The sequence below is a fragment of the Aphelocoma coerulescens genome, chromosome 1, assembly GCF_041296385.1.
Source record: "Aphelocoma coerulescens isolate FSJ_1873_10779 chromosome 1, UR_Acoe_1.0, whole genome shotgun sequence".
NCBI classification, from domain to species: Eukaryota; Metazoa; Chordata; class Aves; order Passeriformes; family Corvidae; genus Aphelocoma; species Aphelocoma coerulescens.
This window is the reverse complement of record NC_091013.1, coordinates 241851-255106: the sequence shown is the minus strand read 5'-3', so window position 1 is coordinate 255106 and position 13256 is coordinate 241851. Positions and strand designations below refer to the sequence as shown.

Sequence of the window (13256 nt, the reverse complement as noted above, 5' to 3'; positions counted from 1 at the left end):
CTGCGCACATGTTATGCTGTGGCTTTGGCAAACATCTGGCTCTGGGGCTCCCGCCCCTCTGAGTGACGGCTCTTGGTGGGAGAGGAGGGGAGGCTGGCGCCAGTGTGGTCAGCGATCCCACGCACGGCTCCCTGCGCCTGAGTGCGTGCCAGGCGTCCTGCCCTCCCAGCCCTGGCACAGCCACTGACCAGCTAAAAGCAGCCAGGGAGCGGCCATGCGGCTATTTCAGGAGCCATTCCTGGCTCCAGGGCTTTGTCTCAGCCTCCAGCACACTTGGGTCTCAGGGGAGGGAGCAGGGTCAGGGTTCGGCCCAGCAACAGTCCAGCACACGTGGCCAAGGTGAGGGTCAGAGCCCATGGCTGCCAGAGCCCCCTGTCCAGGGAGCCCCAGGGCAGCTGCCAGCACTGCTGGCTCGCACCGCTGGATCCCCAATGCCCCAGACACAGGCCGGGGTCCGGCTGGTGGTCCCACAGCCAAGGCCTCCACACTGCCTAGAGGACTGTGACTGCCCCATCCCCCAAGTGTTCAAGGCCAGGTTGGACAGGGCTTGGAGCAACCTGGTCTAGTGGAAGGTGTCTTTGCTCATGGCAGGGAGTGGAACAAGATGGGCTTCAAGGGCTCTTTCCACCCTTCTGTGATTCTCTGACAGACACAGGGCTGCCAAAAACACGTGCAGCTGGGCACGGGGAGCAGGGGCTGCCGATGGCCTCCAGCACTGCTCTGAGATGGGGTAAAGCCTTCGGTTCAGAGGATGAGGGGATGTGGGCTAACCACAGACACTGGCAGGGAGGCAGGATGTGGATGGTGGGGCTGGGCAAGAGGTGAGGGAGCCTGGGAGTGCATAGCGCCCTTCTGGGAGCCCAGGGGCCCCCGAGCACAGGGACAGACTAAGGCACAGAAGGACAAGGAGTGAGGCTCATACTTGGGAACCTAGGTGTCCTCACTGGTGAAATGGCATCTGCAGCCAGGAGCTACAGGGCACAGGAAGCCCAATGGAACGTGCAGGAGCTGAATGGGACTTGGAAGCTGAGAAGCAGAAAAGGGCAGGGAATCCTGGAGCAGAGCAGAGCTGGGAAGCTGGGCTATGCAGGGAAGAGTGCTCAAGGTGGGGGGTTTGAAGGGGGCAGCCACAGCACAGGGCAGAAATGGCAGGGCCCTGGGGGGCACTGAAGCCAGAATGGCCCCAAACCAGGGTGTGGGGCTGGATTTCAGCCATGTGGAGCTCAGGCAGGGAGTGCTCAGAGAAGGTCTATGCAGCAAGATGGGATGCAGATCTGTAAGATGTGCAGGAGAGACTTGGCTGGGGTCAGCACAAGATTGAGCATGCCAGGCAGGGTGAGCCTAGGGAGCAAGGCAGGGATGGGGCCCCCAACACCAGGAGGACATGGAGCTGCTCTGGAAACAGGCTGGGAGAGATGGGGGTGTTCAACCTTGAGAAGAAAAGGCTCCAGGGAAACCTTAGACCCCCTTCCAGGACTTAAAGGGGCTTGAAGAGAGCTGGAAAAGGACTTTGGGCAAGGGCCTGGACTGACAGAACAAGGGAGAATGGCTTCCGACTGACAGAGGGCAGGATTAGATGGGATATTGGGAAGAAGTTCGTCCTGTGAGGGTGGGAAGGCCCTGGCACAGGCTGCCAAGAGAAGCTGTGGCTGCCCCTGGATCCCTGGCAGTGTCCAAGGCCAGGCTGGACACTGGGGCTTAGAGCAGCCTGGGACAGTGGGAGGTGTCCCTGCCCATGGCAGGGGGTTGGAACTGAATGATCTTTGAGGTCCCTTCCCACCTAAACCATTCTGGGATTCCACAGGGAGCAGGGAGAGGCTGCCATGTCCCAAGGGCTATGCAGGTGGAGGAGAGCTGTCCTGAGTCACAGTGGCAAGGGTCCTGGAGAAGACAACTGCAGCTGGCACTGACCAAGGGGTGTGGGGAGAACAAGAGGGAGCAGAAACTTGGGGGGTGGGGGGGCATGCTGGTGGCTGGGGCCGTAGGAGGGGGGCAGAAGGACTGGCCCTTCAGAGGGCAGCATGCACGGGTGAGTCTGTGGGTAGGCATGGAGGAGGGAGCTGTGTGAGCAAGGGCAGTGGTAGAAAGAGGAGTTCTGAGGGGCCTAGAGCTAAAGCAGAGGTAAGGGAAAAGGGGCAGCTGTGAGGGGGCTGGGGATTGCATGGAGGAAGGAGGGAGCTGTTCGAGGGGGTTGGGAGGAGGAGCAGAGGGTGGGGGGAGAAGAGCGCGAGGGGCTGGGGCCTCTCAGCTGCAGTGGAAAAGCTGCTGCAGCTCCAGGGGAAATGCTACTTGAATTAATCATGGCGCTGGCTGCTGTGCCAAGCCCAGGAGGAGGCTGCTGGCAGCGCAAGGAAATAACTTTCACAGGAATTTGGAACAAATGCAGCTCTTCTGGCGGTAACAACAGCACTCACCTCCCCCCACAACCTCCCCATGTACCAGCATCTCCCCCATGACCACACTCCTGTGTACCCCTAGATCCTTCTACATGGCAGCCTGCTCCTCAGGACTGGGATGCTATCCCTCCCCTTGTTCTGCTCCCCAGCACGCTCACAGGCGTCTCCCCATTTCACTTTGGAAAGCTTGCCTTCTTGTTTCTAAGGAGGGGGAGGCCTGTTCTATGTTGTGCAAAGGTCTGAAAATAGGTTGATGCTAAATCCCTTGCCCTAAGAACACAAATGCAGGCAGCAATACTCCCCTTCCTCCTACCACTTTCCTTGACTGCAGCTGGTGAGCATTAGTCCTTATACTGCTCCATGTCCCCTCACAGCTGCCCCTTTGGCAGCACAACCAAGGCATCAGGATTAGCCCTCCAGACTCTCTTTTGGTAATGTAGTGTTATGTGGCCTGGTGTAACCTACAGCTCTTCATGCAAATCTTCCTCCCTGGGGCACAGCCCATGGGGTTGTCCCAGTGCTATGCATGCAGCACTGCCCATGAATGTCCCATGGAATCACAAATCAGAACCAAAACCTCATCAGACTTGTCCTCAAAACCACGAAGACTCTACATTAGGTGCATTGCTGGTCAGCTTTTCATTTCTGATGTTCCCCAACATTTGTGTGTATGGGTGCAAAGAGAGTATGTAAACCCTGGTTCCAAAATCATCGATATTGGATCTATGCAAGAATCAATAACCCACCATTCCATGTCATTCAGGTTGCTGTTCAATCAGTCCATGCTCACCACACAGGGTTCACAGTTCTCTCTGCCAGAGCACAGACAATACTTGATTTAGCATGAAAAGTCAGAAAGTCCCAGAAAAACACTATCTGACCATACATGCAGTATGCTGGTACAGTCAAATTTTTAAAACAAATTTAAACTAGCAGGGTGAATTTATACCAGAGCAGTGCTTCACATCACAGACCACAGCATTGGAATGTGGTCCAGTGCCCTAAAGCTTCTGCATCATCAGCTCATGGCAGCAGAGGGCAAGGCAGAGAGCAAGGCAGCTAGCTGGGGACTGTCTTCTGCTCCATTTTCTGCTGGTCTCGTGTTCACTGGTACCCTAGGCTCTGTCTCCGCCGGTGTTTCTTTCTCATCTCAGATTTGAACAGTGAGTTTGCAATTGCCTTTGCTTCATGCTCAGTCTGCTACTGTGGGACCTGGCCCATAGTAAACACGAGTAATAAACAGAGAAGATGTTATGAGTTCCTTTTTCTTTCTCGGAAGCTCAGGCCAACAACCTGCTCCACTCATGCCTGTTCGTACCCAGACACTAAACTGACCCAGCAGACAGAATGGAGTCTGCAAGGGAGCAGGGGATCTGTAGCGATTCTTCAGGTCTCTCCTGCTCACTTGCAGGGACTCCTTCCTTCCTCACCTTTCTGTCCTGCCCATGGAGAGCAGACATCACTGTCTGAAAACAGACCTGGTCCTCCCAGGGTTTTCTGCTTGAAAATGTGGCAGACCGACAGAAAAGTGAACCCACTGAGTTCTGTGCTGACCTGGGTGACTGTCCTGTGTCCTGTACATCATCTGGCAGGGCCTGCCCATGACCTGAGCTCTCGTGACCATTGTGTGGGTCTGGACAAAACCCAGACCTCGACAGAGATGCTTTACCGTCCCGAGGCAGGGTGAGCCCCAATGCCTGGAAGCCACAGAGAGATGGAGTCAAGCAGGAGCAATGGCACAAAAGGGCTGTGGGGGCAGCACACCTGACATGGGCAACCTTATGGGGGGACAGTGCTGGGCACTGGCCACCGTGAGGCCTGGCAGCACCTCTGGAGCCTTCCTCTTTGAGGTGGTCATGCCAGGCAGTTGTGCTCCAAGCCCAGGGCTCCCTGACCTGGCTCTGCCCAGCTCCCAGACTCGGCTGGCTCCTGCTGCATCCTCGATCAAGCCATTGGCCTGGCCAGCCTCCTTTCCCATCCTCTCACATTTCCTGGCTCAGAGGAAGCAGCAGCAGATGTGTGAGCTGTTTGCTTTACGCCGAGGCCGCGCGGGAGTTACCTGCGCTCAGCCCAGACACGCTGTTTCCAAACGAAACACAAGGACTAAGCCAAGACATCAAAATGTAGCCAAGCCTTGGTCACTACCAGCCACCAGGCCAGCCCTGTCCCCTGCACAGCGCAGAGCCAGGCTGGCCCCTGCCAGAGCCAGGCAGCCATGCACTGGACTCTCTTCTGGGTGTGCCCCACAGCCCCAGCCCCTCTGCAGGGTGCGCTCTCCCTCCAGCCTGGCCTCGCACTCGCAGTCAGGAGCCCAGCTGCCATCTCCGATTGCATTTCCAGAACGCCTTCCCACACTGCGAGCAGCACTGAGCAGGAAGGCACAGACAAGGAAAGAGGGGGGCCTCCCTTCGGGGGCTGTGCAACCCAAACGCCCCTACACGCCCACGCTCACGCAAGGATACACAGCATCTCTGCTCTGACCCTGTCCCTGAACCCACCCCTGACCCCTTCCCCATCTCTGTCCCCAGCCCTGCCCCATCCCTACTCACCTCAGACTGGGACAGTGTGTAGCGTTGCCCTGCATACACCAAACCCAAATCTCCCCTGACCTGCATCTTCCTCATCTCCCACTCACTTCTTCTGCCCAGACTTCCCCCTAATCCTACCTTGACCCATCCCCAAGCCCCCTGATCTATGCCATCCTACACTTGCCCCTGCCCCACATGCCTTCTCTATTCCACACCTGGCCCTTGCTCCCACCCAGTCCCTCCTTCCGGCCACAGTCCTACCCCATTCCCTGCACTCACTCCCCAACAAGCCCCTCTCCAGCACTCCCACCCCACACCATCAGTCACCTGCATGTACCCACACACACACTGCACAGCCCACCCTCCCCAGCCCACACTCACACCCCCCATGCCCCTGCAGTGTACCCACAGGGCACCCATAAGCCGTTCTTTCTTGCCAGCTCCAAATTTTCCTCCAGGGTGACCTAGAGACCCTTTTTCCTGGCCAAGTCATAGGACCTCCTCTGGCCTTGTCTTATGGACCCCAGAATTCCTGCTCTTCCTGGCCCCTTGGGCACCTCTCGCCAACCTGGCACCAAAGCTTCTCATGGTCCCAGCCAGACATCCCCATGCCCTACACCTCCAGCAAAGAAGTGCCCCCAGTGCCACTGGGGCTTGTCCCAACGGACAGCCTGGATGCTGCAATGGTTGGCAGTGTCTCACTGCACCCCCAACACCTGCCCTCATCCCGACTCTGGCAGCTGGCATCACCTGTCCCCAGGAACCAGGGCTTCAGGACAGAAACACCAAACACAGGGAACACAGAACACACAGAATCCAAATGGCATTGCTAGCTCATCAAGGGGTCACAGAGCTTTGGAAGCCCAGCAGCTCTCTCACTCCAGCTGTGACCTCTTGCCACATAAAGGCTGGTGCAGCAGCAGTGTCTCAGCTCATTAACTCATTAGCATAATTAATGCTAATGATCACAACCAGCTTTACCAGCACTGATGAACTTGGGCTAATGACTTCACAGGGGGAGAGGGAAGTTTGAAGCCCGGCTACAGGCAGCTTCCCAGAGGCAGTATCATGTTCCTGAACTCTGTTTTGAGTGTCCCGGCTGCAAGGCAGCTCCACACTGATGCAAGCAAGGCCCGGCACAGCAAGACCCACCTCAAGAGAGGCCCACATCATGTTCTGCACGATGGGCAGCCTTGCAGTATGGCCGATGTCAGTGGCATTGCTCACTCCTTGCACACAGAAAGGGTGTACATGACTTGGCCCCATTCCAGACTCACACCAAGTGTGGGGATCTCTGCTCCAGCATTCCTGCTGCAAACACTGCCCATCAAAGCCATGACACCTGCACCAAACACCCTGCAGTGGCAGGTCTCCCACCCCAAGCTGCTCACAGCCCTGGCCATGCCCCCCACAGGGCCTCAATACCTGTACCTACTTGCAAGAAGCAGGTCCCAACAGGGGTGTTCTCCTTCAGGGACACATTGTAGAAGTTACTCCTGAACACCGGCTCATTGTCGTTGACATCCTGCAAGGCCACATGCACCACAGCTGAGGAAGAGAGGGCAGGGGTTCCCCGGTCTGTGGCCAGCACAGTGAACTGAGGCTGAGGGTCCTTCTCATAATCCAGTGGGGCAGCAGTGGTGATGATGCCAGTGGCAGGGTCAATGGTAAACCAGCTAGAGTGGGTGTCACGGCCATGCAGGATGCTGTACTGCACCTCTCCGTTGGGACCCTGGTCCTTGTCACGAGCTGTCACCTGCAGGACAAAGCTGCCTGGGTACACCACCTCAGGGATGCTCTGCTTGTACTCCTGCTGGTCGAAGAGCGGGGGATTGTCATTAACATCCATCACCTGCAGCACAAAGGCTGATTCTGCCCGGAGCGGGGGTGTTCCTGAGTCAGTAGCTGTCACCCGCAGATCATAGGAGTCTCTTTCTTCCCGATCCAGAAGTTGGTCCACACAGATCAGATAGATGATGTTGTCCTTGGTAGTGAGGGCAAACTTGCCATCTCCTCCCTCCAGTGTGACATTGACATTGGAGTACTCTCCATAGTCTGGATCGGAAACAGAAATGCGTGCCACATACTGTCCAGGCTGAGCTCCCTCTGAGACCTGTGGGGAGCCATCCTCACTCAGAAAGATGATAGTCATTGTGGGCTGGTTGTCATTGTAGTCACGCACATGGATAGTGACAAAGGCTGTGGTGACCTCAGGATGGACAGCCTTATCCCTTGCTTGCACCACCAGCTCATGCACCTTCCTCACTTCATAGTCCAGACCCTTGTTGAGCTTGATGACCCCAGTCCGGGCATCAATGGTGAAGTACTGGTCAGGATCACTCTGCCGTCGGTTGATCTCATAAATCACATCCCCATTGTCACCTTCATCTGCGTCAGAGGCAAAGACCTGCAGGATGCTGCTGCCAGGTTTCAGATTCTCTGAAATGAGTGTATGATAGCGGCTCTGGTTGAAGCTGGGAGCATTGTCATTGATGTCCTGAATGGACACATCCAGTGTCATCTGGGTGCTCCGGGGAGGAGAACCACCATCGTAGGCTTCCAACAGCAGCGAGTATGACGAACGGTTCTCCCGATCCAGAACGTTGCTGACCACCAGGTCCAAATATAGGACCCCATTGGGTCCTCGACGCGTTTCCAGGCGGAAGGCCTGCCCCACGTTCCCTCCCTTAATCATATAGCCTTGTGTGTTCAGGAGGCCACTGTCAGCATCAAAGGCTGGGTCCAAGGGAAACCTGCTGCCAATGGGTGTGTGCTCTGGGATCTGAAAGGTGCTGTGCTGTTTGGGAAAGGCTGGGGCATGATCATTGATGTCATTCACTTGGATGTTCACTTCTACCGTGATGCCCTCTGGGGTGACAGCAATGAAGCTGTAGCGGTCTCGAGTCTCCCGGTCCAGGACACGAGCTGTTTTGATGATCCCAGTATTCTCATCTATCCCCAAGTCAGTGGAGACGCCACTGCCCTCCTGTGCTGAGATGAAATACATGTAGGCACTAGTTTCAGGGGGTAGGCCAGCACTGATGTCCCCAATGATGGTGCCAGCTGGCTGCTCCTCATCTATTTGTAGATCCAGGGTGCCCAGGACAGCAGAGCCCATCCCTGCTCTCAGGCCCCCAAGAATAAGCAGCTCCAGCAGAAGCATTGTTGACCTCTTCATTTGCTCCATGGCTGGCAACCAGCAGAGCATAGGGTGGCTTGATCTCCTTTGCAGAGTTCGCTTTAATCCTGCCTGGAATGCAGACCAGAGGATACTGGTTAAGAGGGAGCAAAGGAAGAACAAAAAAAAGCCTGGAGAGAGAAGGCCTGCCAGGTGCCTGCAGCCCAATCACTGTGTATCACCTGTCCCTCACAAGAAGCAAATGTGACAATGTCAGAGACTGTCCAGAGCAAAGGCCTGGGACAGCACTTGGAGTCAGCCCAGCAGGTCACACCTGACAGTGCACTGAGGTGAGCAGCTAGAACCCTGTCACCTAGGTGCTTCCTACATCCTCAAGTGCTCTTTCCAACCACTGCCTGCCTGGCAACACTGGCACCAGCTGCCCCAGAGCAGCCTGCTCCTGTGTCTTTAACAGCCGAATTCTTCCTGTGAGGTTCAGAGCCTGTCTGCAAGAGGACAGAGGTTTTTGGGCAAACAGCAGCCTTGCACCTCTCCACCCTGAAAAGAGCTGGTCTCAAATTATGAGATAGCTCAGCAAGTGACTGGTTGAGACCCTAGCCCCCACCCCTTTCTCCCCAGCAGTGTGCCTTTCAGGACCACAGGGATAAAGGTGCCAAAAACCCATTAAGTGCAAATCTGGTGTCCCTGGGAGGGAGCACAGAACTGGAGTGGGCTTCCAGTGAACAATAAATCAAAAAGGATGTTTTGCAAAGGATGTGCCCACAGCTGGGAATGCCCAGGATAAAATCAGACCATGCTCATTGTTTGGGCTGGCACGGAGATCTGTGGGTGCCCCAAGCTGGTACCATGGAGGGCAGTGGCAGTGCAGTAGGAACGCAGCGACTCCCTCTGAGCTGCCAGCTGCTCCGTCCCACACCCTCCGCTGCTCACTCCCCTCCTTTGTCTCCTTCTCGCTGCTCCTTGCTGGCTCCAGCTCCTTCCCTCCCTTTCCCCCGTAACTGCATTTCATTGCAGCAGTGGGGGAGGGACGCACAGCCAGCCATAGCTCCTGCAGCACTGCAGCCGGACACGGCAGATATGCCGGACACATTCCCTGTGCCCAGAGGCCGCCAGCCCCCTGCACTGCCCACCCCTCCTGATAACAGCCAGAATAACCCAGAGGCCAAGAAGCTGCTGAAGAACAGCAACCCCAGCACTCGCTCAGCCCCAGCGAACGAGGCTTCGTGGTCTGCAAGGATGGCGGCAGCATGAGCTCACACTTGGACTCTCTTGAAAGCATTTGCTGCTGGTCCCATAACCACACTCAGGAGCCGCTCATGTCAGATGCAGGAGCAAGAACCTCCCTGTCTTGGGGGACGGAGGTGGCTGGCAGTGCCTAGTTTGGGGACTAAGAATATCAGCCCTTGACCAAAAAACCCCATGACAGTGTTAACCCTTTCCAGGGAACACAGGATGGTATTCGTGGGTCCTCTTTCCCACCTCAGATCTGCTGTCTAGATTTTTTTTTTTCCAGTGGAAATCCTGGGTTAGTGACAGAAACAAAATCATTCAAAAGTATTTTCTACTCATAAAGAAGTGTTTACTTCAGTGGGCATCCTGTCTGAGGCCTGTCCACACATTCTGAGGTAAATGCACATGTTCTTCTTGCACCCAGCAAGTAAGAACCCTCACAATACCCTAAGACCAAAAGTCAAAAGAAGATACTTTTGTGGGCTACAATTTGGGAATCTGCACTAACTCAGTGGTCCTAGACAGGTCTGTCCCTCTGTAGGAGCTAGTTCTAATTCCCCAGACAGAGGGGTAACTGCCTACCCCCAGAACACGCAGTGCTGGGGGAATGGGGTCCAAGGTAGCTTCTGTGATGAGACTGCACCATTCCAATGGTGCTCCAGCTGCTCAGGTCATGGGAAGGGACAGGGCAGAGGGTTTAAAGCCTTGGCAGGAGCTTAGACAAAAAAAAAAAATAAAGTGTAGTAAAGCAGGTAGAGGGCTAGGATTCCCTGGGGCAACCTCAGTGACTAAGGACAAGATGAAGCTAACAGTTCTTGGGTAGTGTCTGGAAGAGATCAGGGCATAGACATGGGGAAAAGCCCACCTGGTTCGATTAGTAAGGTTGCTCTTGAGAAGCCAGTGAGGCTTTGTGGGCTGCTGACGGGGAGGAGAGAAACTTGAAAAGCAAATCTGGGGAGTGTGACGAGCAGCTGAGAGCACTAGCACAACCATGGAACAAAAATTAGGGTCCCTGGGCTGGAAAACTGGTGATGAAAGCCTGTATAAACTTTTTCATTTCTATCGTCCCCGGATGCAATTGAGTAGTTTCACAGCAAGCCTATCTTTCAGCAAGAGGTGCAACTGAACAGCTACTAGACTGCACCAGCCGGAGGTGGGCAGAAGCCACCTTGGTACCAGCAGTCCCCTGTTACAATGAGGTCTGCAGGCTTGGGTCAGAGGGAAACAGCAGTGACCTCAGTGGATGCAGAGTCACGAAATCTGAACAGCTGCTTTCAGTTAGCAGAAAGCTCAGTGCAGGGGCTGGCTTGGCCGGTCCATGTAACGTGAGCCAGACTGCCCCGCTGCCTTTCTGTCCCTCCCACCACCGGGCACCGAGACCCCTTGTGAAGAACAGCAGCAGGACTCTCTGAAGAAAACTGCCAGGATGAGAATCTCTTCACATAGGTCCTTGAGGTCCAGAGCCATGGTGAGGAGGTTGACAGAAAGGGCAGCTAAAATGGAGCGAGCTGCAACATCCATCTAAGCCTAGGGCTGACAGGCTGGGGCACCAGGGGAGCCCAGCCTACACTTAGCAGATGTGTGACATTTCGAAAGAAAAAATATATGGAATAACATTGGGACCACTGTGTTCACCCTTGCCTGCCTGCCAGTGGCAGTTTGTGCCTTGTATCAGCCACGAGAGAGGGGAAGTGGGCTCACAGCAGCCCCAGCAGAGGAGCTGGAAAGACGGCACCCACTGTGCATGCCACAAACAGATGTCAGAGTGCTTGCTGTGCAAAGGCTCCATGAAAGCTGCAGATGCTGCTGATGCCATACCCTAGGTCGGTCTGACATGAGAGGCCATGACTCATGTAATGATGTTTTTGAGACTCCAGTCCAGAAGAGGAAGCCCTCTTTGCTGAGCACCACTCACTGACCTGGAATATGCTTTCCTCCTGTACATTCACACAGATTCTCTCTCTCTAGTTTCAGATGATCTGCCCTCGGAACCATGCACAGCCCTGACTTGCCTGCAGTGCAGCCTTGGGCTAACAACTCGCTTCCAGCCTCTACTCAGCCTACCACTGTCTACAGCCACCTCCGGGCCTCCTGGCTCTCCTACCATCTCCCATCTCCCACCTGGGCTTTCAGGACCCTTCTGCTCGCTACCAGCCCGGCCACACAGCCTCATGACCCTCTGATACGGGCTCCGAGCAGTCAGAATGGCGGTGGCAGTCCTTTCCTGCGGATGCAGTTAAGCCCCACTGCATCCTTGTGAATCCCATTTTTGTGCCGTACTGGGGCTCCCCGCGGGCTCTCGTGTCTCTCAGAACGCATCACCCACAAAGGAAAGTCTAATGAAATTTTTTCGCGCCGGAGCCAATTCCCACAGTCCCCGTCTCGGGACATCCCCGCGCTGCATCGGCCCCTGCTAGATTGTGCCCATCGCCAAGACGCTGCGGGGCCTCGCCTGCCCCCTGTACACTGGAGCCCCCGGCTGTCGAGGCTCGCTCTCCCCCGGAGCTCCGGGCTCCCGGGGTTCCCCAGCCGCCGGGCCCACCGTCCGCTGCCGCTCCCTGTCCCCGTCCCTGGCGCTCCCGGACGTCCCGCACCGGGCGGCCTCGGTGCAGGCGTTCTGCCAGCCCCGCTCCCCGCTCCGCCCGGGCCCGCAGCCCCCGCCCAGCGCCTCCACGGTTCCGCTGAGCGCCCTTCCCTCGGCGGGTCTGCCTGCAGCGGCACCGTGAGCGCCCAGTCCCGTCCCGTCCCGCCCGGCAGCCGCCAGCGAGCCCGGTCCGGCCGCGGGTCCGCGGTGTTGCGCCGCCTCGGGCGCGTCCCCCCGCTTCCCCCCCCCCCCCCCCCCCCCCCCAGCTCCATTGTCTCCGCGGCGGAGGCAGAACAAAGCGCCTGGTCCCGGTCCTGGTCCGGTTCCACCGTGCGACGATGCCACCGCGCGGGACAACGGGCGGGGGGCGAGCTAGGGCCAGTCCCCGGCGCTAGGACTTACACTGCGCGTCCCGTGCCGGCGGCGTTCACATCCCGCAGGGTCCGGCCCCTCCACGACGTCCCGCAGCCTCCCCGCTGCTCCAGCGCCACGGTCGCTCCGGTACCGCCGGCCGCTCCAGTGCCCCGAGCGCTCCGGTGCTCCCCCGGTGCCGCGGCCGCCCCGGTGCGGCTGTAGCCCTGCGGAGCGCTCGGCGGCCGGTCGGCGTTGGCTCGGCGCTGGCTCGGCGCGAAGGCTCCTGCTGAAACCCGACCCAGCGCCGCCCTCAGCCCCCCGCTCCCTCCACCGCCCCCCTCCCCGCCCTGCACCGGAGCGCGCCGGCGGAGCGCAGCCTCGAGGCGGCCCCGGGCGGGCGAGGGTGCGGGCGGTGGGCCGGTATGGCCGGGCACTAAGGGGTCGGGGAGTAGGATCGGCACGGAGAGGGAGAAAGGGCTGGACCCGGGGTACAGAAAGATGGAAGGAAGCGGTGGGCGCCGGGAGCCCGAGAAAGGGGTTGGCAGGAGCAGGAGTGGGACGGGACCGGGCAGGGAGAGGGCTGGGCAGGGGATGAAATGAGGCTGTGGTGACACTGGGGGCATGTGGGGACATGATCACAGGCCATACTTTCCTCTCTACCGCGGTTGCTTCTTCAGCACATAACCCAGAGCTCAAGTACCTGTGACCTGCCAACACCTTGACTCACATCAGGGCTCCTAAGGTCCAGACTGGGAGATGCTCACCCAATGTGCCTGTGCTACAAGGGACTGGGCCTCCACCAGTCTATGCCGGGAAAAAAAACAAGACTCTGATGACTGTCCAGGCATCTCCACCAGCAACTGGCTCCTCCTCAGCTCAGCTTGGCCACCGAGGCAGCTTTTCCCTGCTCTAAGACAGGTCTCAGCAGTGTCTGTGTCTGTTGGAGCCACGCAGCCTCTAGGCCAATAACCACTGCTGGACCTTCTTTGGTTTCTTAGTGGAGAAACTGCTGTTGACTAGCATCT

At 57.3% G+C, this 13256-nt stretch overlaps 1 protein-coding gene across 1 annotated transcript in view; it reads right to left on the bottom strand.

Moving 5' to 3' along the window:
* The window catches only part of DCHS1 (dachsous cadherin-related 1), a 40950-nt gene extending 32839 nt beyond the window's left edge, over nucleotides 1-8111 (bottom strand). Inside the window, exon 1 of the mRNA XM_069005717.1 lies at nucleotides 6360-8111. Within this exon, the coding sequence (XP_068861818.1) occupies nucleotides 6360-8111 (1752 nt within the window). The remainder of the gene's footprint in view (nucleotides 1-6359) is intronic.
* Between the last annotated feature and the right edge of the window lie 5145 nt (nucleotides 8112-13256).